The sequence below is a fragment of the Lupinus angustifolius genome, chromosome LG11 (assembly GCF_001865875.1).
Source record: "Lupinus angustifolius cultivar Tanjil chromosome LG11, LupAngTanjil_v1.0, whole genome shotgun sequence".
In the NCBI taxonomy this organism is placed as follows: domain Eukaryota; kingdom Viridiplantae; phylum Streptophyta; class Magnoliopsida; order Fabales; family Fabaceae; genus Lupinus; species Lupinus angustifolius.
In genome coordinates, this window is record NC_032019.1 from 4,344,583 (window position 1) to 4,371,538 (window position 26,956).

The following is a 26,956-nucleotide window of genomic DNA, read 5'->3' on the forward strand; positions in this document are numbered from 1 at the left end:
CAAGAGGAATATTGTTGAATACAAGTGTGATATTCTTTTTTAATACTATCAAATAATCTTCAAACCTTTTTAATACTACCCATTTCAATAAGTGTCAGAATCAAAACTTAACATTTTAATCAACCTATAAATCTAATATATGATAAGACATTATACTATTACCAATTTGGTTGTGATATCTTTCCACTACTAAATTTTTTTGAGTATAATTTAAAATAGTAATTGAAAGAAGGAATAAAATGAGCCTTTTATAAATAGAGGTGGAGAGGGTCTGGAATCGAGTCCTCTGGTTCTATTAGAGGCCTTTCTCTCTCTAAGCTTAGCCATAGTTTTGGGAACCCCCTTTTGAACCCTAATCTTCACCAACACCCCTTTCAATTTCACCCAACAAAACCAAAATGCAGAATTACAGGCTTAAGCAGCAACAGCAACAGCAACAACAACAACAAGCTCTGATGCAACAAGCTCTTCTTCAACAACAATCTCTCATTCAACAACAATCTCTCCTTCAACAACAATCTCTCTACCATCCTGGTCTCCTAGCTCCTCCTCAGGTTACCTTCTTCAACTTCTCTCTTTCTCAATTTTTCGATTTCCTATGTTTTCTATTCTATTTGTTTTGTTGATCTTCGTTTTTGGCTTTTTCCTATTTGGGTTTGGTTGGAATGCTTAGGGTTTGTTGTAAAATTGATTTTTTTTTCGGAGTTGGTTGTGTGGTTGATGTTTTTGTTTTAGGGGAAATTGGGGTTTCGTAAAATTCCCTTTCAGCTTTGTCTGAATTATTTTTTAATTGCTCTTTTTTTGCTCTTTTATTATGTGTTTTAGTGTTGTCTTTGGAAAAATCATTTTTTGAAGTTAGATTGTAGCATTGTGTGCTTTGTCCTGTCATGGTTTTGCATGAGGCATGGAGAAGCTCAATCTTTTTGTGTATATCATTATTACTACATTGAAAATTTTCGCTGCATTTTCTCCCCCTCATTTAAACTATCTCTTGTGGTTAGTAATTAGTAGCCCTTAGAGTGTTTGTCGCGTACCTCACTTCTGTTTATAATAAGTCGGTTATTTACCTGAGTTAGTCTGATATCACATGGAGTGCTACAATGTGTTTTTATGGCCAATCTTTGAAAGAGTATCAACATGCCCCGTGTGTCCTTTTACATTACTTTAAGTTTTTAGGTTATGTGCCTTCTTCCTCATGATCCTGGACCAACTGTCCTGGGCACATCTGAACCATTGATGATATATTAATGAGTTAAAAGTTATACTTGTTTATTCAAAATCAATGCGTAGGATGCTTCAGGACCAATGGTCCGAGAACATGCAATAATTTCTCAGCCAGTAAATGTTTTCATACCACTGTATTAGTATAATACACAACTGTATTAGTATAATACACTAGTTTTATCTTTATTTGTCCCCTTTTCTTTTCTTTTCTTTTCTTTTCCTTTTCACATCTTCCTTTTGCAGATTGAACCAATCCCAAGTGGAAATCTGCCTCCTGGTTTTGATCCAAGTACTTGCCGCAGTGTGTGAGTATTTGTCTGACATTTTTTTACTTTCACTTCCCTATTTTTTATCTCATTTTTTATTTGCTTGTTTTATGATTGTTATGCAAGCAAGCTTAGGCACAATTATTTTATTTTTATACTTTGATTAATCCCTTTCAAATAATGGTTGGTGAGAAAATCATTTGAGTGCTTGGTCTTCCTTATTTTACTTTAAGTAGATATTTGTCACACTTAAGAACCAATTCTATTGAAATAAATGTCACCTACGTGTTATGTGTTGCTTTAATGACTAAAATTAATCACTTGTTGTCTAAATTCTTTTGTTTCTTGTCTTCTTTAAAATTGTAGTTTCTTTATCTTTGATAAAATGCAGGTATGTTGGGAACATCCATACTCAAGTAACCGAGCCGCTTTTGCAAGAAGTTTTCGCAGGTACTGGTCTGGTTGAAGGTTGCAAACTTATTAGAAAGGAGAAGGTATTTTTCTAATATATTAGGCCTGTAATTTAGTGATTTAAACTTCAAAAACTGTCTGGAAGAGCAGTTTTATATTTGATGTCTTGTACCTTTGTTGTGCAGTCATCCTATGGATTCATTCACTACTTCGATCGCAGATCTGCTGCTCTTGCCATAGTATCTCTCAATGGAAGGCATTTGTAAGTGCAGCACTTTATGTTGTGTTAGCTCAGTTTGGATTTGTATTTACATTTTAATTAAATGTACTGCAGATTTGGGCAGCCTATCAAAGTTAACTGGGCTTACGCTAGTGGTCAGAGGGAGGATACATCAGGTTGGTTCAGTGTTTAATTCATAGATATTTATGTTTGAACTGACTCTGGAACTTCGGGAGCTTTTTGCTTTGATAATAGATTAAATATTTCTTCCAATTTGCAGGTCATTTCAACATATTTGTCGGTGATCTGAGTCCTGAGGTCACTGATGCTATGTTGTTTGCATGCTTTTCTGTCTACCCGAGTTGCTCGTAAGCTTCATTATATCATCTTATGATCTAGTAGAATAACAATGATCCATTTTGTGCTTTTGAAATTGGACTGCTGTCTGTACATTCAAAATGAAAAATGTGTTTGTACTATCTTAGTTGTAAACTTATGGTGGCTCACCAACTTTATCTCTTTGCTGTTTCTAGAGATGCGAGGGTTATGTGGGATCAAAAGACTGGGCGTTCAAGGGGGTTTGGATTTGTTTCATTCCGTAATCAACAGGTCATTTTCAGTTTTAAAACATTGTTTTAGTGTAATAATGCAGTTTTGATGTTTATACCTAATCTTTTGTTTGACATTTTATAGGATGCTCAAAGTGCCATAAATGATTTGACTGGTAAGAAAATTATCATTGGCCTAAATACTTGTATGTTTTTAATAATTTAGTTTCGAGCCACCTTTAGATTTGGACAATCTCCAATGATCTTTCATAATTTAAGTTAATGTCATCTGACACAAAATTCAAAGTCTCGACTCATAAATATTGTGCATTAAGATTCTCTTGTATGAATTGATGCTGACTTTATACCATTCCCTGTGTTCCGTCTCTTTCTTTTCCTCCTTAATTCCTGATGTTAAACTGTCTTCAACGATTTTTCCCAAACTACCACTTTTAGTATATTCACTTTGTAATTGAATGTATGACACTCGTGCTCTTTCATGCCTGCCTGTATTACTGTTTGGCCAAGGAGTAATGAATTATTGATGTGCTGCCTATGTCTTTCAGGCAAGTGGCTTGGAAGCAGACAAATACGCTGCAACTGGGCAACAAAAGGTGCTGGTGGCATTGATGATAAGCCAAACTCAGACACCAAAAGTGTAGTGGAACTAACAAATGGATCATCTGGTGAGTAAATTATATCCGTTGTTCCCTAAACATTGGTGGAGATGGTTGAATTTGAATACTTTTTTATTTAGCTTCTACATTTCTTAATTCAACGGTGACCCTTCATGTTTTGTCTTTGATCCAAAATGTAATAGATAATTGGAACTTATAGAATTTACTGTGTTTGTGAAGTGTTCTGCTCTTAGTCATATTCTAACTTGCTTGTGCAGAAGATGGTAAAGAGACACTGAACAGTGATGCTCCTGAGAACAATCCTCAATATACGACTGTCTATGTGGGTAACCTTGCTTCAGAGGTGAGAAAATATCTTTGTAATTTTCAGTTTTAGGATTGAGAACAATAGTAGTTAATCAACAAAAAAGTTGTTGAAAAGTTTTCAATCTTGTTAATGCTATGCAAGTAATATTTCAGTTTAAAACTATTTGTTTGATTACTGAAACTGGCTTCGGGTAAAGCTTAGAGATGTAAGAACATTTGTTTGCTTGTGAGCTGTTTGTTTAATTTCTGCAGTAATTGCTGTACTCCCTTTTTTTTGTTTGTTTGTAATTCCCGTGGTCATTTTAATCATCACGATCTTTGGTGATTCTACAGGTAACACAACTTGATCTTCATCGCCACTTCCACTCTCTTGGGGCTGGAGTGATAGAGGAGGTTCGTGTTCAGCGTGACAAAGGCTTTGGTTTTGTGAGGTACAGTACTCATGCTGAAGCAGCTCTGGCTATTCAGGTGGGGAATGCCCAGTCCATCCTATGTGGCAAACCAATTAAGGTGTGTATTCATTGTTTTATTATTCTTTTGGGGTGGGAGTTACCATTTTTAGTTTTGTATACAAAAAGAAATTCATTGCAGAAGAGAATTACGTAAATAGGATGATAATAAACCCTCCACCCAATACCAAGTTCAACTCAGTTTGTGTTTAATTCTTTAAATATACATGAATTAAAGTTAGTTGCTATGTCGTGTTATAACCTTTACTTGGCTCCTGTAATTGAACAAAAAACTAGGGATTTGGATTAAGAATTTACATAGTGTTATTTATTGGGTATTTAGAACTTGGTAATCAAAATTTTCTTATGGTTTATAATTATAACTAAAAGCACATTTTCTGCTATTGCTCAAGCATTGATACTCAATCTACTCTCAACTTGGTGCGTGTTCGGACTTGCTTACTTGTATTCTAGATTCCAGACAGCTTATAATCGAAACTTTTAAAACTCCCAGAGCTTTCTAAAAAAATGATTGTTTCTAAAAATGTAATCGTTACGAAACATCGTTGTACTGTATGTTTCATTTTCCTAGATCTGAGTTTTTTTATTTGTTACTGTGGGAAAGGAAGGAGTTATGTTCACTTTTGCCAACAGTTTCCTTATGTCCCTCACTAGTCATTTTTAGAAATATATTTTGAATTCGGGTATTTGTTGAATTTGGTCCTAACATTGTTATTCCGTCAAAATATAGTGCTCTTGGGGGAGCAAGCCCACTCCACCTGGAACTGCTTCAAATCCTCTTCCCCCACCTGCTGCTGCAACAATGTCCGGCTTCTCTGCGACCGATCTTTTACTCTATGAGCGACAGCTAGCAATGAGCAAGATGGCTGGTGTCCATGCTTTGAATCCTTTGATGCATCATCCTCAAGGACAACATCCTCTTAAACAGGCACCAATCGGAGCTAGCCAGATATACGATGGCGGGTTCCAGAATGTTGCTGCTGCACAGCAAATGATGTACTACCAGTGATTATATCAATGCAATTCTCCTGATGATGTGGTTTAATGCTATCTTTATATGTCCTGCCTTGTGCACACATTTATTTGTGTTAAACTCTAGGGAGCTCTTTTTTTATTTTTACTTATGTTTGGTGAGGTTTTTACCCCCACCATATTAGGTATGATCAAACATTTGTATGGGTTTGTATCATGTATACGGTTTTCTAATTAGTAGTGGATGAGTGGTTATGATTAAGAGGGGACATTTGTTCTTCCTTCTCTCATTTGGGTTTGTGTTTTTGTGCCATGCAATAATTATCTATATCATCCTATCAATGGAGCTTGTTGCATAGTGTATTAAGTTTAATGCTATGGTAGGAAGGTAACAACTTAACACTTTATAGGTATGGTTGTCTTAATTATGATCAGTGCCCATCATTGTTTTGAGGCTACAATCACCTCTACAATTACAAACTGAATCTAGAAAGATGAATGTAATGTTTCAAGTGAAAGCGATGCCGAGTATAATTAAGCTAAACCTCATAAGTGAATGTAGATTCACCTTATTTCAAACTACATTTCCAATTTATTCACAAAAGTTCAGCATGAGTTAACAAAAAGTTCAGCATGCTGAAAGTTATGTAAGATATCTATTATTATTATAAGGTCTTGAGAAGTGAGGAATGGAAAAGAAGCATGAACAATTGAACACAAGGGCCATTGCATTTCTCCTCTGTACAAAGTTGAAGTGCAATGCTGAACTGAGTGAAAAGATAAATGTTGGGATAACAATTTCTAGTCATTTACAACATTATGATACTATGTACTTATTTACATTGTATCCTATCTGGATTTCTTTCCCTTTTTAATTCTATGGGTTTTGGAACATGTTTGAAAAACTGAAGTAGGCATAATTGAACTAGTAAAATGGCAAAACCTGTATACCTTAGTTTGACTGGTTTAAGTAGTTAGTATTCACTTTAGAGATTTTTGTTGTTGTTCCCAACAAATTTTGATTCCACTAATCAGGATTTGTTGGACAAAACAAGCTTATAATTTGCTGTGTATAGTTGTGTGCTTAACTAAAAGCCATATGAATATAACTATAAAAGTTTATAATTGTGTGGTTGAATTTGAATTGTTTGATAAAAATAATTGTGAAACTGACTTAAATTTATTAAATGACAATCCATTTATTTGTTTGTTTCTTATATTAACTACATAAATATGAGTTGAGTAAACAATCTCATTGGTCTAGTGATGTAAGGTACTATTTTGAATATTTATTCGATCATTTTTATTTAATTTATAAGTCGTATGATATAAATTAAATTATTAGTAAGGAACAAATAAGGTAATAAAGAATTCAACAACAAAAAATCATCGTAACGCCAGCAATCCTCATTGCAACAACTATAATGGCCGCAACCATAATTTAAAATACCGATTTTGTTTGTCACCAACAGAATGGGTGGCGTGGCCTTATAGGCTTTAGCCACCCAATAGGTTTTCTATTGAACCCGTTGAGCCTACACACTCGATTTGACCACTCTTAATGCCTACTAGGATACTAACACCGTTCACGAATCTGGCCCCAACTGAAATATCGCTCGATCCTAGACTTCTTGCTCTATGAATCTCCAAGGTTGATGATTCGATTACTAAAATCAACACTTGTTGGGAGGAACCCAAAAAGTATTAGTTCCCCACCAACCCCAAAAATTATTAGTTTCTTATCCAAAAAGTGAGGAATAACTCTTTAGTACCAAAAGAATAATAACATCATTTGTTAAAAAATTAATATGTGAAAAGTGAGAAAACTCTTACGCCTTTAGGAAAAGTTACAATATTTCTTCTCAAAAGTTACAATCTCTTCTAGTCTATTATCTATATAACAAAAAAAACTCATTGTCATGTTATCATTGACACATATCACCATCTCCTTAACTTAAGCTCTTTGTCATATCATCATTGACATATGTCACTATCTCCTTAATTGTTTTCCCTCCAAAATACCCATATATTCTTATAGTAAACTCTCACACACTATATTTTTCTTCTACTATCTTAATATAAATATATGTAAGAATAAATTGTCCAAAGAATAGCCTATTTTTATCAAATTAATCTTTCATATATGTACTCCTATTTCATTTCAATTTAGTTCTTAATTTTCTTCTCTATTCTTATTTCAATTTACTTCTTAATCTTCTCTTCTTTTGAAACTCACAAACTACTTTTACATTTTTTTTTATTTGACATATCTAATTTCTTCCATCATCAATCAAACGAGGTATGATTTTATAGTCATTTCATTTTTTCATTACTTCATCTTTCATGAATCGATATGACGAGATGTTTATTGGTAGATATAATTTTATTTCATTTTTACCAATCAAAAAGATAAAAGCCTTAAAATAAAATAAAAATTGATATAATTTTGAACATATTTCGATTATCACAACTATCATTAGGGTTTATCCACACATACTAAAGTTCTAGATCTGATCCAAAACATGTATTTTTCAAATAAATGGAGGTTTCAGTGTTGAATCCATTTTCATCACCAAATAACCTCGTAAGTCATTTTGTCATTTTTGTTATGACTTTCTTCTATATTGTTTAATTTTAATATTATGCCTATTCGATTTCGTCTAATGCAAAGCTTCAATGCTCTTATTTCGGTATTTATTTGTAATGATTAATAATGATGTTATAAACAAATGGTTGAAGTTGTGATCTTCATTTCAAGGTGTGAAAGAACTTTGTCAATTTGTGATCTTTAGCTGCAATGCATCCTTCATTTCTTGGGTTTGATACTTTCTATGGTTGATTTGTTTCTACTTTTAAATTTTACTTTCCTTTTCTGGGAAGGCTACGTGAATAATGAAGCGGTCAATATTTTGTTTATTTGCAAATCTTAATAATGATCTACAAATATATGGTCGAAGTTGTCTTCCTCTTTTTGATTAGTCATAGAATGAGTTATGATATTACAATTAATAAGGAATTTTGTTGATATTATATATCGCTTAAAAAAATAATAGATAATGAATTTATTTCAAAATAATCATTTATAATACTAATTATTAAAAAATATCTTAAAACGTTTTCAATTAATATTATTTAATTATTTTTAAAACTAAAACAGTAGGAATTCAATCTTATTAAAACATTGTCAATTACTATCATCTAATCATTTTTTAAATTTTAAAACGCTAAATAGGATATGTTGTAATTGCACGTTTAAATAGTAGATCTTAAAACGTTCTCAATTAATATTGTTTAATCATTTTTAATACTTAAATAAGGGGAATTCTTTGTTACTATTAATAGAATGAGTTATAATATTACAATTAATAAGAAAAAATATGTTGATATTCTACCTCACTTAAAAATAATAGACAATGAATTTAGTTCAAAATAATCATTTGTAATACTAATTATTTAAATAGATCTTAAAACATTTTCAATTAATATTATTTAATTATTTTTAAAACTGAAATAGTTGAATTCAATCTTATTAAAATATTATTAATTAATATCATCTAATCATTTTTAAATTTTAAAATGCTAAATAAAATATATAGTAATTAAAAATTTAAATAATAGATCTTAAAATGTTCTTAACTAATATCATTTAATCGTCTTTTAAAACTTAAATAGGAGGAATCTATTGTTACTATTAATAGAATGAGTTATAATATTAAAATTAATAAGGAAATTTGTTGATATTCTATTTCGCTTAAAAAATAATAAATGAATTTATTTCAAAATAATCATTTTTAATACTAATTGTTTAAAAAGATCTTAAAATATTTTCAATTAATATTATTTAATTATTTTTAAAACTGAAATAGTAGAGATTTAATCTTATTAAAATATTCTCGATTAATATTATATAATCATTTTTTAAATTTTAAAACGCTAAATATGATATGTAATAATTGCACATTTAAATAGTAGATCTTAAGATGTTCTAAATTAATATCATTTAATCAATTTTTAAAATTCAAATAGGAGGAATCCAATGTTACTATGAATAGAATGAGTTGTGATATTACAATTAATAAGGAAATCTGATAATATTCTATATCGCTTAAAAAATAATACACAATGAATTTATTTCAAAATAATCGTTTTTAATACTAATTATTTAAATAGATTTTAAAATGTTCACAATTAATATTATTTAATTATTTTTAAAACTAAATTAGTAGGAATTTATCAATTAAAATCATTTAATCATTTTTGAATTTTAAAATGCTAAATAGAATATGTAGAAATTACGCATTTAAATAGTAGATCTTAAAACATTCTCAATTAATATCATTTAAATAGTAAGAATTCATTGTTATTATTAATAGAATGAGCTACAATATTACAATTAATAATGAAATTTGTTGATATTCTATCTCACTTAAAAAATAATAGACAATAAATTTATTTCAAAATAATCATTTTTAATACTAATTATTTAAATAGATCTTAAAATGTTCTCAATTAATATTATTTAATTATTTTTACAACTTAAATAGTAAGAATTCAATCTTATTAAAACATTTTCACTAAATATCATTTAATCATTTTTTAAATTTTAAAATGCTACATGAAGTATGTAGGAATTACGCATTTAAATAGTAGATGTTAAAACTTTCTCAATTAATAATATTTAATCATTTTTAAAACTTAAATAGTGAGATTCATTACTATTAGTAATAGAATGAGCTATGATGTCACAATTAATAATGAATTATGTTGATATTCAATTTCACTTAAAATAATAGACAATGAATTTATTTTAAAATAATTATTTAATATTAATAATTATTTGAATAAATCTTAAAATATTCACAATTAATACTTTTTAATTATTTTTAAAACTTAAATAGTAGAAATTCAATCCTATTACTAATAAATGAGCTATGATGTTATAATTCATAAAGAAATCTGTTGACATTCTGTTTGACTTGAAAATAAAATTATTGAATAGAGTTAAAAATAATAATATTATATCCATTATATGATAATTTTGTATTATTGTTGTAACTATGCATATTAACTCTTTTTATATTTTTATTTATGAATTTATTCAAATCACAAAGAAAAGAAGGAGTTGTCTAAATGAGTAAGATATTTGAGAAATAATTTTAATGTGATAATAATTTGTCTAAAAGAATAAAATTAGCAGTCTACCCATACTAATGTTATTTTTATTTCACAATGATATTATTCATCTACGTGTATTTATGGCTTAAAAATAATACATTTTATTTGATTATGATAACAAATTCATTTCTTTTATATTTATTTTAGATTACTTAATTTCACGCCATACTCATTATGGATATAAATTTGAAACAATACTCATCATGAATATATATATATATATATATATATATATATATATATTGAAAATGAACCGTATTGAATTTCATTCAAAACAACGTATTGAAAAAGTTCACTAAAATATAACATAATGGATGTTGACAATGTTCTTTAAACTTATATACTATTTTTTTCTCATTTGAGTCTGTTTCAAAATGTTATCTTTTATTTTATCTGAGAAATATAATCAATATCGTTCATCGGAATTGAGTAGTTTTATTGGTAAAAATGTAATCATTTTATAAAATTGGACTTGCATTGGTAATATGGGTAAAACATGTCTTCTTGCGAATGTACGTGTAACATGCGTGTTTTAACTATACGAATGCGCGAGTAATATGTGTATTCTTAGCAATGTGAATGTACGGGTAACATATGTGTTTTAACCATTAAAATGTACGGGTCACATGTTTGTTCTTAACAATACGAATGTACGATTAACATGTATCTTCTTAATCATATGAATGCAAATGCAAATGTAGTATGTAGATTCTTAATCAAATGACAAAAAATAATGTCCGTACAAGACTTGGTAGTTTATATCAAACATACAAGTATACAACCTTACAAGTTTATTAGTTGGTTTAATAAGTTTATAATTTTCTTTTCTGAACCTAGACAAAAAAACATATAACCATTAAAAAAATACATAAGAAAACTCATAATTTATGTTTTATCTCCCCTTTACATTTGATGAGCTAAATGGGTTGAATGGTGCTTCTCTTAATCCTTATTTATGTCGTACCTGAATATTTATAACTCTTGACCTACTTCGGTGTACTTGTTCATTTTCCCTTTCCCGCGTTGAAAAATCCAATCAATCAAAGGCACTAACTAGGGTTTATCCTTCTTCACTCAAACACTAACACTGTGCTGTGAGATCCACAATGGACGTTGAAATGGACACTTCTCCTCACTTATTCGACCCTCACAATCTCACTACCAGAGAGAAGTTCCGCAGATACGGGTTCATCTCTCTCTCTCTCTCCCTCTCTCTATTTATCTATATATATTCCTCGGTTTAATTAATGCCTCTTTCATTCTTTATTTTTAATTTTGATTGCTTATACGCAGCATATGAACATGCATCACCATTTACTTGTTTTCATTTTGCATCGGAGACTGAGCTTCCTCTTCCTAGATTAGGTGTTGTGCATTTAGGGTTCATGGCCTTATTAGTAATGGATGCATCAGAACATGATGTAATGAAGCTTGTGTGTGTGCTGAACAGAGTGTTCTGGATAGAATAGAAGATTAATGGTGTCATTAGTGTGTTTGGGTATACAGCTTAGTTAGGTGCTAATTCAATAAGTTTTTTGAAATAAGCTAAAACGAGCTTATTTCAGAAGTTTCTCTGATAAGCTTATTGGAATACTTTAAAAAGACCTTATAAGAAGGTTATCAACTATTTTCCTGAGCTATTTTCATAAGCCGAAAAAAGCTCCATGTTCTTTCAAATACCCCATATAAAGTAAAACGTTTTGATTCCAGTGAAAGGGGTGGAGCCAAAGAGAACATACTTGCTAAACATTTCTGCCCATGCATCAAATGCTACCTTAATATGAATATGCCAAATTCTGCTACATTTTTTCGTTCTACTATTTGAGTTCTTTTTAACAGTTACTTGCTTTCTTGATTAGCCTTTGTTGTGTAGTTTTTGCAAAAAAATGTGTCAACTTTCAACAATGCAATTTATGCAGGAAGAGGCACTCAAGTTCAGGTGCTTCAGCACATGAAAATTCAGCTTCCAAGCTAAGTGAAACTGGGCTCTTTTATGATGGACAGAACATTCATAGTCCTACTAATGCAGCACTTTTTCTTGAAAATATTAAACAAGAGGTTGAAGACTTTGAAGAAAAGACTCCATATTCCTCTAGAAAGAGGCTATCTGCTGATATTCCTGGAGTCCCTGGTGTGGATGCTGGTTTTGACTCTGTACGTCACTCGTTAAAAGCTTGTAAGCAAGAGGGTGATTCGTTGGGAGATGGTGCAGAAACAATTTTCACTTTGTTTGCATCTCTGCTTGATTCTTCTCTGCAAGGTGCTGCAAGTATATTTATTTATATATATTTGCCACACTGTCTATAAAGATCTATTTCTTTCTTCATCCTTTTTTATTCTTATGTTAAATGTGGATATGAATGATATCTTCGAGGCTTGAAATTCCACACGATATTACAAACATGTATTGCTGTTATTCGTTTCAAATTTCTTAGTGTGTGATGGTTGATACTTTAAGGAGGAGATAATTTCCTTGGGACAGGGTTGTTTACTACACTAGTTCACTTGCCCTCTCTTTGGTATTTAGCTCATGGGTGTATTAGGAGATTTCCCAATATATGCAGAGAGATTGGATGGCTGTATTACATTGTTGTAACCTCTGGTGCTTTTCTGCACTACTCTTTTTTGTTTCTAGAAGCGGTTTATATTATCCTCTGTTGTTATACCTTTTTTTCCTCTGCCAGTAATAAAACTTTGCTCTACGGAGAGAAAAGGGAAAAAATCCTCTCCATTTGCATTTTAGTTGCCCCATTCCATGAAAATGGATGTTAAGATCATCTTCTGTACCCCTTGGTGTGGAAGAAAATAGTTGTTACTTTTGGTATCTTTCTCAGGAAGAAAATAATAGTGTACTTTTGATTTGGTTGAACTTATTTGCAGGATTGATGCCTTTTCCTGATCTGATACTGAGATTCGAAGATGCATGTCGAAATGTTTCAGAGTCTACCAGGTTTGTTTGTTAATTGTTATTTTTCAACATAAATATCTGTTTAGAAAAAGTCTTGTAAATTGTAATGCATGGAGTCATGGATGTATATATACCAACAAAAATTAAGCCTTAGTTCCACTAGGTGGGACATGCCTTGTGACCTGGGGGTCATGAATTCAAATTCTGGAAACAATATCTTCACTTGCGAGTGTCAGATTGCGTATGTCTACCGTCATAAACTCTACTAGATGTTAGTCTCTGGGTTGCTATTTTCAAATACAAAACCTGTTCATGTATGCTTGATGTTATACATAGCCGACCCTAAGCCCGAATAAAAGGTGAATGCTGTGTTAGATAGTCGCCAGCTAATATAAAACTTTATTGAATCTATATGCATGTATATACATGTAACTAATTTTACTTTTATCTTACATTTTACATATATATAGGGTGAGCCTTAACATAACGGTAAAGTTGCTACTTAGTGACATAGATGTCACAAGTTCAAGTCCTGGAAATAACCTCTCCATTTGTGGGGGTAGGTCTATTACATCTCCCTCTCCCGACTTCACTAGGTGGAAGTCTCGTGCATTGGGCCGCCCCTTAGGATTTACACATGGGCCTATATCTTGACGTTTGTGTCTTTTGGTTTTGGAGTTGAGAGCCTGGAAGTCATCCTTTCTTTCATTTTAGGTGTTTGGAGCTCTAGACTTTGTTATTTATTTTGAGTAGTGGGTGGGTTTACTTGGGTTCTTTGGAGAACATTTCTGCCCATTTTAGTTAAGATTATTTTAATGGTGGAGTTGTAGAGAGCTGGAGAATTTTTATGAGTTTTTCTTTTTTCTTCTTTTAGATTTATTTTGTTGGCATTGTTATTAGGACATTAGGTATATTTCTTGTTCAATATTTTTTTACCCTTCTCTCTTTCAATGGAGGTTTTGTTATCATGTAAAACTTAGTTACATTTTTTGCAGTTCATTACATTATTCTGGTGATGCCTTGTACTTCTCAGAAGCTGTCTTTTTTATCACTCTTTAGTTTACTTGTGTTGTCATGACATTGCCAGTTCACCAGAGTAAAAACTGTGAACCTTTTTACCTCGTAGACCTAATTGATTCATATATTATTTTGGGGTTCCTGCTTCATTTTTTTGTTGATGCTTTAGAAACATACAAAACTACTTTGATCGTAATATGATTGTTGCCTTTCTTACATAGGTATGGTTTGAATTTAAGGCATCGGGTGGTTGAAGATAAATTGATGAGGCAGAAGGCCCAGTTCTTGCTTGATGAGGCGGCAACATGGTCTCTCCTATGGTTCCTTTATGGGAAAGGAAATATATCTCTAACTTTAGATGTCTGATTTTTTTAAGAATTAATTATGTCTCTGTCCTCGAGTTTGTTATGATTATGATGTAACTTTAAAGGTTTCGTGTTTTTGCAAGCCTATTTCCTTTAATCAGTTTACTGTGACACACATCCTTCTCATCAATGAACTGATTATTAGGCCTCCCATGTTGATTGGTCATATTTTTAATTTTTTCAAATATATGGAAAAAATATTTTGGTATTGAGTTCCATCTTCATCGCAATCTTGAATATTGTTTGCATGTTTGGAGAATATATTTAATGCTAACTAACTTGTAACTTGCTACAAGTTAGATGAAAATCAAACTTTGCTCTGGAGGAAATAATCTACCCATATACAAATGGTCCATAAGTTGTAAAATCCCTTCTTGAATCATTGTACAAGAGACATAAAACGGAGTATGTGTGTAGCTTAAAGTCCATGTTTTGAGACTTTTAATTGTTCTATTTTCTTTGGAGTTTTGGGGATGCTCTATATCTTGATATTTTAATTGCAGCCTTTTCTGACAGTTTCCTCTTTTTTTTTCTTCTTCCAGTTACTGAAGAACTATCTAAAGATCAAATACTGGTAATATGTGGGTGATGCTACTTTATGTGACCACATAATCTATCTCTCTCTAGTCTTTGGAATAGACTTACTGAAATCTATTGACTTATCATAGGTGTCAGAAACCTCTCATGTAGTGGCTTGTGAGTTTGTTGCAGAGGACCATACAGCTCAGTTAAGCCTTCGGATAGTCCAGTGGTTAGAAGGCTTAGCTTCTAAAGCACTTGACTTGGAAGCAAAGGTGATTTGTTGCTATGTTTTCTGCATGGAACATTGATTTGTTCACAGGATTATTGTTTAAATGATAGCATGGGCACAAATTTTATTACCTTAAACACTGCAGCATGCTACTTTTGATATTATTTTCAATAAAAATATTATTAGAGAGTAAACAAAAAAGCAGAGCCAGGGAGAGAATTAGATCTCCTCAAACAATGAATTAGGGATTGCGAAAAGAAAATCAAGAATGCAGAAATGCTAACCAGTCTCTTTACACATCAGAAATGCATGCTCCTTTGAGGACAAAGAAAGTTCCTTGAAAACGCAAGCATTCCACTCCTATAAAATGTACCAAAGAATTGGAAGTAAAAATCGTAGACTGCCATAAATACTTTGCTTTCTTGTAATAGTGAAGAAGTACAAGTGTTACTGTGCTAGTGAGATTATAATTATGTCATTATTCTGAATTAAAGTAGAAATTTTGCTTTCTATGTGAACTTACTGATTTTTCAGAATAATTAATTTGTTGTGTTTTACAGTCAGTACAAGAATGAGAACCTTTCTTCCCTTTTTGTTCTTGCATAGCTGTACAATATAAATATCCATAAAAATTAAACCTGATGCACTGCATTGTTAAGTGGTATGTTTGAAATAATTTTCAACACATGATGGGTTCAGTACTAGAATGAGTCCACCTTTAATAAGTATTGGAGTTCAGTTGCAATTTTTTTTCTCTTTCCAGAAACAAATCAAGAGAACAATGTGTTTTTTCACGAGTTACTTGTATTATTTTAATTTGGTAGTTCTATATCCATATTTTTGCTTCATTAATTTAATGTTCACTGTTTTAGATTTCTTCTACATATATGCAGGTGCGTGGATCTCATGTTGGTAGTTATCTACCCAGTTCTGGAGTTTGGCATCATACTCAGCGTTACCTAAAGAAAGGAGCTTCCGACACGAATGTTGTTCATCACCTGGACTTTGATGCCCCAACACGTGAAAATGCAAATATTCTGCCTGATGACAAGGTACTTCACACTTGATTGCTTTGCAACTCTTTTACAGCTATCTATTGGCTGCAGGAGTGATCTATATTAATGGGTATAGTAATTTATTTGTGTTTCTTGTGTATTTTAGTGTAACCCTGGGTTTTAATTTAAGTAAGCATAATTATTACTTTTCAAGTTTCAAGTTGCACATTTGTCATAAACGGATGGGCCATCTGTCTGAGCGTGAGAATAGTTTTATGGGTGCATATAGAATTGCCTTCGTTTACGTTAAATTAGATGAGTGAGATTGCACACATACACCTATGTATATTTTAGTTTATCAGTGACAGTTTTTGTTTTTGATACAGAAACAAGATGAATCTCTTTTAGAAGATCTGTGGACTCTTTTAAGGGCCGGAAGACTAGAAGAGGCATGTGGACTTTGTCGTTCTGCTGGACAGGTGAACGTAACTTTGAAATGATAATTCTTTGGACTTCATGAGTCTAGGCTTCCTGCTATTTATACGAGTATTTTTGCAGCCATGGAGAGCTGCCTCTCTATGCCCATTTGGCGATTTGAACCAATTTCCTTCCATCGACACTCTGGTGAAGAATGGTAAAAATAGAACTTTACAAGCTGTAGAGTTTGAAAGTGGCATTGGTCATCAGTGGCATCTTTGGAAATGGGCTTCATATTGTGCATCAGAGGTAGTGTTTTATGTTAACACCGATTTAATAATTCTCTTCATTTTATTGGGGTGGGGTCCTTCATGTTATGTTATCGATGTTTGTGTTGTTAAATTGTTCATTGACTGTTTATATAAAATGAAACTTCTTTTTTGCACCTTTGTTTTGCAGAAAATGGCAGAGCTTGGTGGGAAATATGAAGCAGCTGTATATGCAGCTCAATGTAGCAACCTAAAACAGATGCTTCCACTCTGCACTGACTGGGAGGTCTATTTCCCCCCTACAATTGCAAAAAATATTAAGAAAATGCTTTTGTGATGCATGCTTTCTGCAACTATTTTTAAAACTGACTGTTCACACAATAGAATTCATTAGGAAATACAGACATATAAATGGACTTCTTTAACTTATTTTACTTGGATTAGTGTTATAAATTAGAATCCTAATCCTTTGGGGATTGTGTTGTCTACTACTAATAAACTCTGATTGGATACCTGTACATAAAAATTAAACCCAGCAGCACCCAATTTAATAATTAACCTTATGAGTTTTTGGTGATTACATTTTGGTGGTTTGGGTAGAGAAACAAAGAGGCTAGTTTTATAGTAATGTGCGATTCTTTGGATCAATGGTTGAACTGGGATACCATTAGACGATTGACTTCTATATGGTATAAAGCTCATGGTATTTCTAAGGGGGTTTCCTTAGCAGATATGTAGATGCATCAGACTTTATAATTAAACCCAGTAGCGCATAACTCCATAGTCAATGTTTTCTTTTTGTTTGATACTTTTTTAGAAAAAGAAAGATAATTAGAAAAAAAAAGTACAAAGAGAGAGGATAAGGTATCCTCACAAGCAATCCAAAAGAAAAAAACAACTAGAACGTAAGAAACCTTGTCATCCAACAAAGCATGCCTATCTTTCTGCAACTCTGATGAAGGTACACAAGTAAAGAGGCCACGATCAGAGCAGCAAGAAATAGAAAACTGCAGCAAGATCTGCTCCATCAATGTTCTCTCATTTCCCCCTCTTTATTCTTTATGGTGGATCTGTTGTCTTGTAATTTTCTTTTATTCGTCTTAGGGAATTTTTTTTCGATGATAAAAATTGTATTAAACAGAGCACAAGGGGTGCCCACCCAATACAAGAGGAGATCAATAATTGATCATTTTACAAGCTAAGTCAATATAGTACTTTGGATCAATACATCAATTTGCAAGTCAAAGAAGATAAAGTTACAAAAGAAGATAACCAGATCCAAGATCTAATCTGAATCCTGTCCATTACATGAATATAGTTCACTTCTTTCTCCATAAAGATAACTTTGTTCCTCATGTTCCAGATAGACCACACCACAGCGAACCATAACAACCTCCACAATTTAGCAACCTTCATCTTAGGAAATTTCTTCTATATATATGTTTGCCTGTATGTATGAAGCAAATTGAACGGAATGTTCAAAGATTTTGTTATGAAATTAATTGTTCTGGATGGATGCATCAGCTTGGCCGATTTTATCTCAATAAATATCTCTATATTTGATCAAGTGGCATTAAAATAGCCATTTTGAAGATTCTCTCTTTGTGCTAGAGGTAGAAGCTTAGTTATTAGAATCTGTTTTGTATTACTCCCCCATCAAGTCTGTAAAACTAATATATTTTCCATTCTTTTCATCTTGGAAGCTTGATTTATTGTGTAACCCTTAACATATGCAGTCAGCATGCTGGGCAATAGCAAAGTCTTGGCTAGATGTTCAAGTGGACTTGGAAGTCACTCGTTCACTGCCAGGGGGAGTTGATCAACTTAGAACTTTCAGCGATGCAATTGATGGAAGCCATGGACTTGCTAATGGTTCCATTGACGCTTCAAATGGACCTGAAAATTGGCCAATTCAAGTTTTGAATCAGCAACCACGACATATTTCATCTCTTCTTCAAAAACTTCATTCAGGGTAGCTGTATAATTTTTATCACAAATGTTGTTATTGTTATGTTATCTATTAAAATCCTGTTTCTTTTCAATTCCAGGGAAATAATCCATGAAACTGTTACTCGACAGTGCAAAGAGCAACCGCGACAAGTTCAGGTATCTCTATAAATATTATTTTGTTGCTTTGTGTTTTTTTATCATAACTTTTTTGAAAATTTCTCATTTTAGAGCATTTCAACTATCATAAAAATTGAAAATGAATGACAGTTTGCAATTTTGATTCCGAATATGATGTAAACCTGTTCTTGGTCTGTAGCTTGATATTTTATTCTTATTGTCTTCCTGACAGATGGCTTTAATGCTAGCGGACATACCACATATACTAGATCTTATATGGTCATGGATAGCACCTTCAGAAGACGACCAAAATGTATTTAGGTAAGTGCTGTTACTACTCAGTCTTTCCCTTACTCGTAGTTTTGTGCGTCTTCAGATATAATAAACCTTGTAATGTTTCTTTATATGAACCAGATTTTAAAAGTTCAATTCAATTACTACACAAATGGGGTCCTGCTGCTGCATTTAGAAACATGCACAACACTACACTTTTTTATATTTTTACAAGTGTCCCTGTAAACATTTTATATATCTGTTTCTTTTTAGTTATTTTTGGCTATTATTTGTTGTCATAATATTTTAACCTATAATAATAACATTTAGGATTTGTCATTAAAAGTTTTCAAAGTTTTCCCCAGTTTATAAGTATGATTTACTTGAGTAAAATCTCAGTTTCATTTTACCTAACATGAAGTGTCAGATGAAAATTTATTTTATATATCGATGCTGTAAATTTATTTTCCTTGTCCTTTCCATATGCGAAATCATCTATTTAAAATCAGTAAATACATATTACATTATTATGTTGTATATACAGTAAAGAAGTGTTTTGTAGATTGTGAAACATGGAAAACATTAGAATATTTCTTATCTGGAAACAATTAAGAGGTTAGACAAATCTCAGGGAAGGGATGATGATAGAGGTGAGGAGATTAAGGTTTTTTATTGTTTATAATGTGTTTGGTGCATTTGGTTTGAATATAAGGCAAGTATTACTCTGTTCCTTTACTTTGAGTTTGGGTCAGTTAGGATTTTGTTTCCTTGTTAGATATGCTGATGAATTGGAGGATTTGTTGTATTGACATGCCAATCGTTTTGCTTATTTTTTTTATATTTTGCTTTACTTCAGCACATTATCCTCCATCCTCTTACCCTTCACTTCTTTATGTTACAGAATTTTCTTATTTAATGAAATAAGTGAAGGAAAAGAAAGAACATAGATGCTTCTTCAAATTAAAGAATCAGTGCTGAAAAATCCTCCTAAGTCCTACCTTTTGGATATCTGTAAAAGAACCTCTCTAAGCAAACCCATGACTATATACCAAGGAAATGCTAAAAGTTTTTTTTATCTAACAGTACAAGAGGTGACAAATTTTAATTTTCTGAAAATCAGGTGTCCATAGTGATTAAAATGTTGCTTTGTAAAAAGTAAATATCTTTCCTTGAAAAAAGCATTGTAGTTGAATTGTTGAAAATTGATTTGTTAACAAGGGCAGTTACTGCATTGAAGGTAATGCTTTATGGTAATTATGGAATTTAGATTAAATGCCATAATGTAGGTGCAGTTTATTTGTTTTGTTAAATGTTATGTTTTTCGAAGTGGGACTTAGTTGGTGGGGGAGCTTCCAATTTCTGGTAATCAATTGACCAAAATTCTTTGTGTTATCTCACAGGCCCCATGGAGATCCTCAAATGATACGATTTGGTGCACATCTTGTCCTTGTGCTTAGATATTTACTTGCCGAGCAAATGAAGGATACCTTCAGAGACAAGATTCTGAGTGTTGGTGATAACATTCTGCACGTGTAAGTTATTTTATATGATTAAGTAATAGAGTGAACAATATTATTAAAGCGAAAAGAGAGCGAATTTCACTTAAAAATTAAAATGCCCACTCTGCCTTCAGAAGACTGTCAAAGCTTTCCTTTTTGTTGCATGGCTTACTTGTCCATGTTAAGTAGATCATGGGAGCTAAAAATTATATTGAGTGAAAATTTGCTACATTATTCATTGACTAAATTGGATAATATCAGGTATGCTCTTTTTCTCTTTTCGAAGGAGCATGAAGAGTTGGTGGGCATATATGCTTCTCAGCTTGCAGCTCACCGCTGTATTGATCTTTTTGTGCATATGATGGAACTTAGGCTGAACAGCAGGTATCCTTGATTCTGCCCTTCCAGCTACTTTTTTGCAGTAGACATTTTACTGTCTGATAGAGGATCTAGATTGATTACAGCTAGGGCATAAGTTGACTGATATATAATCAGTTTTATTTATTTGTCTGTGATCCCTGTATTTGTTTTATGTTCAATGATGATTTTTTCAAGTGAACTACTTTGGTTGTTTGCGGCAAAGTAGAATCATATCCCATCAGTGGATCATAGTTGACATGTAATATAACATTTGGAAGTTGACAACTGGCAAGCATGTTATGCTTTGCTTGGTCATGAAATCTAGAAAGTATCAACAGATATCTATTTTTTTAACATTCTTAGATAAAGAGTTCATTAAGAGGGAACTGGAAAAAAATATACAAAGATAGAGCGGGCGGACCTTGTAAAGCAGAAAAAACAATAAACAATGGAAGACATATTGTCAATATGGTAAACCTCAACAGGATCATGAGTTTTTAAACCCGCAATGGCTAAGAAAACAATTTCTTTCTTCTCTATAGGCAATATTTTTGACGGGGAGAGGGGAAATGCGAAGGGAAAGAGTACTGAGTGCATAATGATATAGGATTACTCTCCATCCAAATGCACCAAATACCATCCATATATTACACTTGTAGAATGTCTATATGGAAATCTTATGTCATTTCTTTAATTCAACAGCATACATGTCAAATACAAGATATTCGTTTCGGCTATGGAGTATTTACCATTTTCTTCTGGGGATGATTCTAAGGGCAACTTTGAAGACATTATTGAGAGGTATGTAGGGTTTTTATTTAGAAACAATAAATTTTTTAATTCATAAATGTTCATGTGGAGGTGAAACTTCTGTATTTTATAATAAATCTATTTGAAACAGAATTTTGTTGAGATCTCGAGAAGTCAAGGTCAGCAAATATGATAACCTGTCAGATGTTGCAGAACAGCACAGACTACAGAGTCTTGAAAAAGCTAAAGTCATCCAGTGGCTTTGCTTTACACCACCATCCACAATTACTAATGTCAAAGATGTTAGCGAAAAACTTCTTCTCCGAGCATTGGTACACAGGTAGGTCATGTGTCAAACTATGTGCCTCATCATATTGGATTATCTGATAAACTGTGCTTCTGAAAGTCAGACCAACAAAAGTGATGAAACCTAGGAATGGTGTTGGACCTTTCACCCTTAATTATTGTATAAATGTTTGCCATATCTTGTCAGTACACTATTATTGACTGCCTATTCTCATTTTGTATTCGACATTCTGGAATCTGAAAATGTGAATTTCCTAAGTTTAAATAAGACTGATCTTTGTAATCCTCATGTTGCTAATTGGTGCACATATTTTTGACTTAGCAGAAAATCTAATACATCCCTGCCACTTTGCTCTTGCAGTTTAATTTTACCTCTACTTCTGAATTTAACATTTTTTCTTTCCATTTAGCAACATACTTTTCAGGGAGTTTGCATTGATTTCTATGTGGAGAGTACCAGCAATGCCTATAGGTGCCCACACAGCACTTGGTTTTCTTGCTGAACCCTTGAAACAACTTTCAGATACTCTCGAGATCTCCGAGGATTATAATTTTTCTGAGGATCTGAGGGAGTTCCAAGACTGGGTATGCTAAGTTACACTTACGTTTTCTCAGTCAAATCATTTGTAGCTTGATCATGCTTAATATTGATATTCACTCTGGATTTAACTAGCGTGAGTATTACTCCTGTGATGCAACCTATCGCAATTGGCTCAAAATTGAATTAGAGAATGCAGAAGTTTCTGTCTCTGAGCTGTCAATGGAGGAAAAGGAAAGGGCCATATCAACAGCTAAGGAAACACTGAATGCATCTCTCTCCCTGCTAGAAAGTGAGTTTAGTTGACAATCTTACCCGAAAACCGTGCTGTGCATCAATCGTTAAACTTTTTGTTTATGTGAGTGAGTACAATGACATTTTAGCTATTAACATGTTTCTGATTCTATTTCTTTATGTAGGAAAAGAAACACCCTGGTTGATTTCTACAGATCATATATATGAATCAGCTGAACCTGTTTTCCTCGAACTTCATGCCACTGCAATGCTCTGCCTGCCATCTGGAGAGTGCTTATGTCCAGATGCTACTGTATGCACTACACTGATGAGTGCCCTCTACTCTTCAGCTGGTGAAGAGGTTGTCTTAAGTCGACAACTAATGGTATGGCCCACCATTCAAAACTTAATCCTGCAAACATGAGATTTTTACTTCAACTATTCATTCATACTGAATTGTTGTAGAATGTCTACTTCAATGAAGTATAGTCAATAATATTTATTCTTGTCCATCATGGTTCTAAATTTGAATCACTTGACTTTCTAAGAATGTTTGTAGGTGTTCCTAGCAGGTTAATATGGTAAATGTGCAGAGAGATTGGCATGCTTTGTTGCATGTCCCTTTTGTTTAGTTTCTAGATATTTCTTTTCGTCTTGGAGGATTTCTTATCCTCTTGTATTTTCTCCCTTCTTTCTAATAACATTTCTTTAAATATAAAAAATGTTTTTAACTGATATGGAAGCTACTTTTTAATCATGTAGTTAAGGTTTAATTAATCTATAACCCCCTGTACTAGTTGTGAATTTTTCAAATTGGTCCTTAAGATTGAATTTTTCTAATCATATACTTAAGATTTAATTAAATTTTCAAATTGCAGCTTATTCAAATTGGTACTTATGGGAGCTTACTTGAGATTGAATCCTTAGAGGCTAGCTAGACCTGTAGCTCTGTCCTTTAAAAAGTTATCTTAACTTGAATCTTTTAGTTTAAGTGATTCTTTAAATTACTACAAGAAAAAATATATAATCCAATGGATTTAAATAATGATTTTAAGTACCAAACTAACAATAGTGCTAGATAAGGTATTAGCTCCAAGTTAAAAAGCTGAGGCAATGATTTAGATATAATTTATTAGTTAGTTAAATAAAAGTGTGCTGTTTTATTATGAACAGACTGCTCTAAATGTTTATAATTTGATTTATAGGACTCCAGATGACATGAGGCTGGTCTCATTTAAAAGCTAAAAAGGGTTACTATCTTATGTTAAAATTTCAGAATTTTTACTCAATTGGTTCAGTGCCAGTTTTATCTTCTGAGAAATTCATCACGTGAAAACCTTGTGAGTGTTGTGAGATGGACATAGTTTTAGGGATAACTACTATTCAGGGATTCTTTTAAAATTAGGAAGATTTAACCAAAGTCAGAAATAATCGCAAATTGATATTCGAAGAATGACTGTACTGTACATTCTTACTGATATCTTTTATCTCAAATAGTATTTCTATTTTAGCATACAGTTTTCTCCTTTTTCAATTGCACTGCATATTAAACAATGAAGCTCTCTTAGCAAAATCATATGCTGAACACCAAAAAACAGGTCATAAACATAACTTTATCTCAAAACATATACAATTTTCAAAATGTGACCTTTGAAGTGTGTGCATTCTCTCTTAACCAGATACAAACAGCAGCATAGATCTCAATTTGCCACAAACTTCCCTCAGATTGTTATATTATTTTGATGATTTCCTTCTATTTCTGTCATCCATTTGCTTATTTTTCTGCATCTTTCGATTGAGCTCCTTAGTCCTTCTCTAGAAAACTACAAAGAGAAAACTATGAAAGATAAGGGACAAACTTTTCTGTAAAAAAAAATATAATGCTCTGTTTCTTTAAGAGAGAAAAAATTCTGAGAAAATAATTTAATTAAAATTTTGCTTGAGTCAGAATTAAACTTATCTAATATGTTTTTCTAATTTGTCATATGTTGATGGTAGTTTTGTTATATGGAAGGACTTTGCCAATCTTACTCTTGATGCATTATTCTCTTACATAATTCATTGTCTTCGCTTACAAGATAATATTTTGCAGATTAATGTTTCGATATCTTCAAGGGACAATTATTGCATTGACGTTGTTCTTCGTTGCGTAGCAATAGCCGATGATGGACTTGGACCAAATGATCTCAATAATGGTGGTATTCTTGGCACAATTATGGCTGCTGGTTTTAAAGGTAGCAATGTTATTAATGTATACTATGCTCCTTTCCTTTGAACCAAATAATGTGTGTTAGTTTTGGTAGTATCAAAGCCGGTAAAGTTATTTGCAAAGTGCACTGGATTTGGGAAAAAAAACTTAGGTGGTTGGGTTCTGTATGTGCAAAGCACTGCACCATATTCTTTGAAGGGAGTTTCCCTAATAAAATTAGTAGAAGACCCAGTAAGTAAATTTATTTCCTTTGCAGGTGAGCTTCCTCGGTTTCAAGCTGGAGTTACAATGGAGATATCTCGATTGGATGCTTGGTATTCTGACAAAGATGGCAATTTAGTGTGCCCAGCAACATACATTGTGAAAGGTCTTTGTCGTAGGTGCTGTCTCCCAGAAGTCATTCTTCGCTGCATGCAAGTAAGTTAAAAGGACTTATATTTACTTTTTTATGGAGAAAATTAATATAAAAAATCTTGATAAAGAATTCGATGTAAGAACATCTAACCACTCAAGAATAGTTAACTAATCAAGTGGTTAATTGTTTCTAAACTCTATTTTTAAAACAAAAGTATTTTTTTTCTGCATTTTTCGGGAATCTACTCAGATTTATTATTTGCAATTTTTGTCTCACCTACAGGTTTCTGTCTCCCTCATGGGATCAGGAGTTCTTCCTGATTGCCACGATAAGTTGATTGAACTGGTTGGCAGCTCTGAAACTCACTTTCTTCACTTGTTTAGTCAACAACAATTACAGGCAAGTTAATAATTTATTGTCTCAAGCAATCTTTGGGTGTTAATCTGTTTTAAGCTTTTTCGAAGAGTCATGACAAACTGTATTCTTTTCATTATTGTCTTCTCTATTCTCACTAACATCGTAGCCGTAAACCAGCAACACAGCCTGCAACACACATAAGTAACCAAGTGAAACTGACTGGAAATATCTGTGCCAATTTTATAATTATTTTGGCTACTGGGTTCAGGAATAGCAACACAATGTATCTCAATTTTAACTATTCAGTTATCAAGCCACTGGGGCGGGATCTATTTACATGGAAAACTATTGGGAGGGGATGTGCATGTTAGCTGATGATGAAAAATCAATCTACCTCATACAAAATTGGAACTTGGATAATGCATATTTTTATGAATTTAAGCACTGACTAGATGTTTTCCTTTTCACCTGCAGGAGTTTTTATTGTTTGAGAGGGAATACTCAATCTGCAAAATGGAACTTGCAGAGGAATGATTTTTATTCCTTAGCAGAACTTGATCCTGTGCTTTTTCTGTTGCTGAAGTTTTTAAAGGATTGACTACCTTAACAAAATGCTTACACATTGTTATATAGTCAATTAGTATTTTACTTTTAGTCTAAAAGGAGGGAGGGTGAAAGTGCCTTGAGCTTGTTGCACAAAGCATGTGTTGTGAATTTTTTGTATTACTTTGTCTGAAAAAAAATCATTTTCTGTATATAATTTCCGTATTTATATCAGATTTTTAATTTTTTATCATTATTTTAGGCATTTCCTCTGCTTAACCTTGATCTTCCCTTGAATATAGCAGCCATATACAATGGGCAACTCAATATGCATGGTTGTTATTATTTTCAACATGTATACGCCTAAAATTATATAGATGTTAGTTGTACTGTTGTATTCATATATGAAAAAAGGTTATTGGGTAACCATGGGGTCCACTTTATGCTTGATGGTTGATAATTGGTGAGCCGAAACTCCTATAAAAGCATACAATAGAAACTGAAACGTGTTTT

General features: G+C 32.4%; 2 protein-coding genes across 3 annotated transcripts; both read left to right on the forward strand.

Annotated features, from left to right (window-relative positions):
* Positions 267 to 5,345, forward strand: LOC109360370 (oligouridylate-binding protein 1B). The gene is made up of 12 exons (XM_019605207.1): positions 267 to 554; positions 1,468 to 1,529; positions 1,882 to 1,984; positions 2,087 to 2,163; positions 2,236 to 2,297; positions 2,402 to 2,489; positions 2,655 to 2,730; positions 2,815 to 2,845; positions 3,236 to 3,355; positions 3,565 to 3,650; positions 3,947 to 4,123; positions 4,814 to 5,345. Exons 1-12 carry the CDS (start codon positions 399 to 401, stop codon positions 5,090 to 5,092), a joined length of 1,317 nt encoding a protein of 438 aa, XP_019460752.1. The 5' UTR covers positions 267 to 398; the 3' UTR covers positions 5,093 to 5,345.
* Positions 11,212 to 26,795, forward strand: LOC109360369 (nuclear pore complex protein NUP107). 2 transcript variants are annotated; one of them, XR_002109167.1, is made up of 25 exons: positions 11,212 to 11,416; positions 12,150 to 12,490; positions 13,111 to 13,180; positions 14,377 to 14,492; positions 15,063 to 15,094; positions 15,189 to 15,314; positions 16,165 to 16,323; positions 16,653 to 16,745; positions 16,825 to 16,992; positions 17,143 to 17,238; positions 18,689 to 18,924; positions 19,001 to 19,058; positions 19,252 to 19,340; positions 20,693 to 20,824; positions 21,053 to 21,175; positions 21,854 to 21,952; positions 22,053 to 22,241; positions 22,618 to 22,792; positions 22,881 to 23,037; positions 23,165 to 23,364; positions 25,072 to 25,213; positions 25,445 to 25,605; positions 25,826 to 25,942; positions 26,375 to 26,522; positions 26,592 to 26,795. XR_002109167.1 is itself a non-coding variant. In XM_019605206.1 (24 exons), exons 1-24 carry the CDS (start codon positions 11,337 to 11,339, stop codon positions 26,432 to 26,434), a joined length of 3,219 nt encoding a protein of 1,072 aa, XP_019460751.1. In that variant the 5' UTR covers positions 11,212 to 11,336; the 3' UTR covers positions 26,435 to 26,795. The 2 variants fall into 2 exon arrangements, 1 of the variants encoding a protein (XP_019460751.1); XM_019605206.1 differs by having other exon boundaries at positions 26,375 to 26,795.